This window comes from Monosiga brevicollis, genomic scaffold (assembly GCF_000002865.3).
Source record: "Monosiga brevicollis MX1 MONBRscaffold_5 genomic scaffold, whole genome shotgun sequence".
In the NCBI taxonomy this organism is placed as follows: Eukaryota; class Choanoflagellata; order Craspedida; family Salpingoecidae; genus Monosiga; species Monosiga brevicollis.
Genome location: NW_001865042.1, coordinates 517,918 through 522,225, shown reverse-complemented (window position 1 = coordinate 522,225; position 4,308 = coordinate 517,918). Strand labels below are relative to the sequence as shown.

Below are 4,308 nucleotides of genomic sequence, written 5' to 3'. Positions count from 1 at the left end.
TAGACTTGCTAGATTTTAGACCTGCTGAGCCTTGGTGCAATGGCAGCTCAGGTAACCCACCACGTATAGGTCCATACAATCTTCTATCTCAAAGAGGGCTGGCAGACGTGATCGTAATTTTTTCTCGCAACAAGCGTGTCTGTGCCATCGCACAGCCGGTGGCTGTGCGGCATTGGCACGCTTCTGCTCCTTCGTAAATTGAGCAGCGCTTGACGCTGCTCAAAGCGAGTGAGAAGATGAAGGCTTTCTTGGCCTTGGTGTTTTTGCTTGCAGTCAGCAAGGTCACAGAAGCTGCAGAAACTACTCTTTCTCTCAGGCTCTGTGAGGTGCAGAGCTGCCAGCATAACGTCACCTGCTTGCAGGTTCTGGAAGCTGAATGCTACGTTGATGGTGATGCTCAGGTAAAAGTTTCACGTGTTGTTGAGCAAGCCGAGCGAGCCGCTTTTTCAGAACCAAGGGTTGACGACAAAACTGGGAAAGCACAAGCACCAACGCATCACTCACTTCTGCGCTTGTCACAGACAACAACCTGCAAAGTTGCTGGACAAGACGATCAAGAGGAGTTTGTTTTTCAAAACACAACATGCATCACGAAACAAGTACGGCGCACCGCTCTCATAAAAGTGAATAAGTCAGTGATGTGATAGACACGACGTCACGTGATTTTATTGTTGTGATTAGATGAGCCACGGGCTCGCTACATTTAGCCTAACTAACGAGGTAAATCGCCCAAATCAGCAAAAGGTCAGTTAAGACAATGGATACGGTCAACTTGGATTTGGCACACATTCACACGAATTGTGGTTTGAGTAGGAGCGAATCAGAAGAACGTCGGATTGTACGCAATCGGTGCATGACGCGTTTTCACAAAATAGTTACAGCAACAACGACGGCAGCAAGCCCTGGGCCGCGTCCTGGGTTGAGACCGACCCGGGCAACGGCGGGGCATCCTCTGGTAACGTGTTTGTCAACAACGGCGCGCTCGTATTGACCCAGCAGTCTTACAACGGCTATACCAAGGTTACGCGGGAGGTCGATCTCAGTGGGACTCGGGGAGCACAGTTGGAGATCAAATTTTACTTGGCCGGTGAATTAGAGAGCTCAGATGAGGCATCTCTATGGATTATTAAGGATGGCTCGTACTACAAGTTGGACTCGTATACAGCATCACGTTGTGGCAAGAACACGTACAACACGAAGACGTATGATTTGTCAGCATATGCATCATCCCACACCGTCGTTAAGCTGTACATTGACAGTGGCTTCGCGGGCCCAGGCGAGTACTTTGTTATCGATTACGTCAAGATCACGTTTGATGACTGTGAGCAGTCGTGTCAAGACCTACAGTACGCCGACAACTTTGCATCTGGCGGCTATTCAGGCAACTCTGGAAGCATAGCTTTTGGTAGCAACTGGGTCGAAGCAGATGCAGGCGGAAGCGGTGCGGCAGGCGGAAACGCGCTTATCAGTGGTGGGCAACTCTATTTGAAGGGTAGTGGTAACGGATACGGTGAAACCCAGGTTTATCGCGCCATTTCTTTGGAGCACGCGTCTGCAGCAACGTTACGCGTTTCGTTCAAGTTTGTTGGTGACGTGGAGAATGTTGACGTGGCGTACATTGGCGCCATGACTGCGTCCGGTGCCATGGTGGGGGAGGAGTTTGTGGCAACAGACTATAAGAGCTTGACGGAACGCGTGTATGACCTGTCAGCACTGCTGGGTCAAAGAGACGTGTGGGTTGGTTTTGGTGTCAAAGCAAACTTACATGCATCGGATGAATATCTAATGATCGAGCAAGTCTCTGTGGAATATCAAACGTGTGCTTCAACGACGACCAACGACCACGACGACCACGACGACCACGACGACCACGACGACCACGACGACCACGACAACACCCTGCAGCGTGTCTCAAACCGTGCATGACGCATTTTCACAAAACAGTTACAGCAACAACGACGGAAGCAAGCCTTGGGCTGCGTCCTGGGTTGAGACCGATGCAGGCAATGGTGGTGCATCCTCTGGTAACGTGTTCATCTACAACGGCGCGCTCGTATTGACCCAGCAGTTCTATGGAGGCTCATACCAAGGTTACGCGGGAGGTCGATCTCAGTGGGACTCGGGGAGCACAGTTGGAGATCAAATTTTACTTGGCCGGTGAATTAGAGAGCTCAGATGAGGCATCTCTATGGATTATTAAGGATGGCTCGTACTACAAGTTGGACTCGTATACAGCATCACGTTGTGGCAAGAACACGTACAACACGAAGACGTATGATTTGTCAGCATATGCATCATCCCACACCGTCGTTAAGCTGTACATTGACAGTGGCTTCGCGGGCCCAGGCGAGTACTTTGTTATCGATTACGTCAAGATCACGTTTGATGACTGTGAGCAGTCGTGTCAAGACCTACAGTACGCCGACAACTTTGCATCTGGCGGCTATTCAGGCAACTCTGGAAGCATAGCTTTTGGTAGCAACTGGGTCGAAGCAGATGCAGGCGGAAGCGGTGCGGCAGGCGGAAACGCGCTTATCAGTGGTGGGCAACTCTATTTGAAGGGTAGTGGTAACGGATACGGTGAAACCCAGGTTTATCGCGCCATTTCTTTGGAGCACGCGTCTGCAGCAACGTTACGCGTTTCGTTCAAGTTTGTTGGTGACGTGGAGAATGTTGACGTGGCGTACATTGGCGCCATGACTGCGTCCGGTGCCATGGTGGGGGAGGAGTTTGTGGCAACAGACTATAAGAGCTTGACGGAACGCGTGTATGACCTGTCAGCACTGCTGGGTCAAAGAGACGTGTGGGTTGGTTTTGGTGTCAAAGCAAACTTACATGCATCGGATGAATATCTAATGATCGAGCAAGTCTCTGTGGAATATCAAACGTGTGCTTCAACGACGACCACGACGACCACGACGACCACGACGACCACGACGACCACGACAACACCCTGCAGCGTGTCTCAAACCGTGCATGACGCATTTTCACAAAACAGTTACAGCAACAACGACGGAAGCAAGCCTTGGGCTGCGTCCTGGGTTGAGACCGATGCAGGCAATGGTGGTGCATCCTCTGGTAACGTGTTCATCTACAACGGCGCGCTCGTATTGACCCGGCAGTTCTATGGAGGCTCAACCAAGGTTACGCGGGAGGTCGATCTCAGTGGGACTCGGGGAGCACAGTTGGAGATCAAATTTTACCTGGCCGGTGAATTAGAGAGCTCAGATGAGGCATCTCTATGGATTATTAAGGATGGCTCGCACTACAAGTTGGACTCGTATACAGCATCACGTTGTGGCAAGAACACGTACAACACGAAGACGTATGATTTGTCAGCATATGCATCATCCCACACCGTCGTGAAGCTGTACATTGACAGTGGCTTCGCGGGCCCAGGCGAGTACTTTGTTATCGATTACGTCAAGATCACGTTTGATGACTGTGAGCAGTCGTGTCAAGACCTACAGTACGCCGACAACTTTGCATCTGGCGGCTATTCAGGCAACTCTGGAAGCATAGCTTTTGGTAGCAACTGGGTCGAAGCAGATGCAGGCGGAAGCGGTGCGGCAGGCGGAAACGCGCTTATCAGTGGTGGGCAACTCTATTTGAAGGGTAGTGGTAACGGATACGGTGAAACCCAGGTTTATCGCGCCATTTCTTTGGAGCACGCGTCTGCAGCAACGTTACGCGTTTCGTTCAAGTTTGTTGGTGACGTGGAGAATGTTGACGTGGCGTACATTGGCGCCATGACTGCGTCCGGTGCCATGGTGGGGGAGGAGTTTGTGGCAACAGACTATAAGAGCTTGACGGAACGCGTGTATGACCTGTCAGCACTGCTGGGTCAAAGAGACGTGTGGGTTGGTTTTGGTGTCAAAGCAAACTTACATGCATCGGATGAATATCTAATGATCGAGCAAGTCTCTGTGGAATATCAAACGTGTGCTTCAACGACGACCACGACGACCACGACGACCACGACGACCACGACGACCACGACGACCACGACGACCACGACGACCACGACAACACCCTGCAGCGTGTCTCAAACCGTGCATGACGCATTTTCACAAAACAGTTACAGCAACAACGACGGAAGCAAGCCTTGGGCTGCGTCCTGGGTTGAGACCGATGCAGGCAATGGTGGTGCATCCTCTGGTAACGTGTTCATCTACAACGGCGCGCTCGTATTGACCCGGCAGTTCTATGGAGGCTCAACCAAGGTTACGCGGGAGGTCGATCTCAGTGGGACTCGGGGAGCACAGTTGGAGATCAAATTTTACCTGGCCGGTGAATTAGAGAGCTCAG

At 51.5% G+C, this 4,308-nt stretch overlaps 2 protein-coding genes across 2 annotated transcripts in view; one reads left to right on the top strand and one right to left on the bottom strand.

Moving 5' to 3' along the window:
- Positions 1-236: 236 nt before the first annotated feature.
- On the top strand, positions 237-4,126 carry MONBRDRAFT_23834 (uncharacterized protein; the record flags this gene model as incomplete). Its single annotated transcript, XM_001744239.1, has 6 exons — positions 237-401; positions 522-599; positions 682-744; positions 814-1,697; positions 2,069-3,860; positions 4,079-4,126. 6 exons carry the CDS (start codon positions 237-239, stop codon positions 4,124-4,126), a joined length of 3,030 nt encoding a protein of 1,009 aa, XP_001744291.1.
- Positions 3,935-4,308, bottom strand: part of MONBRDRAFT_6677 (uncharacterized protein) — a gene marked incomplete at both ends in the record, with an annotated part of 23,353 nt that continues 22,979 nt past the window's right edge. Inside the window, one exon of the mRNA XM_001744046.1 lies at positions 3,935-4,033. Within this exon, the coding sequence (XP_001744098.1) occupies positions 3,935-4,033 (99 nt within the window). The remainder of the gene's footprint in view (positions 4,034-4,308) is intronic.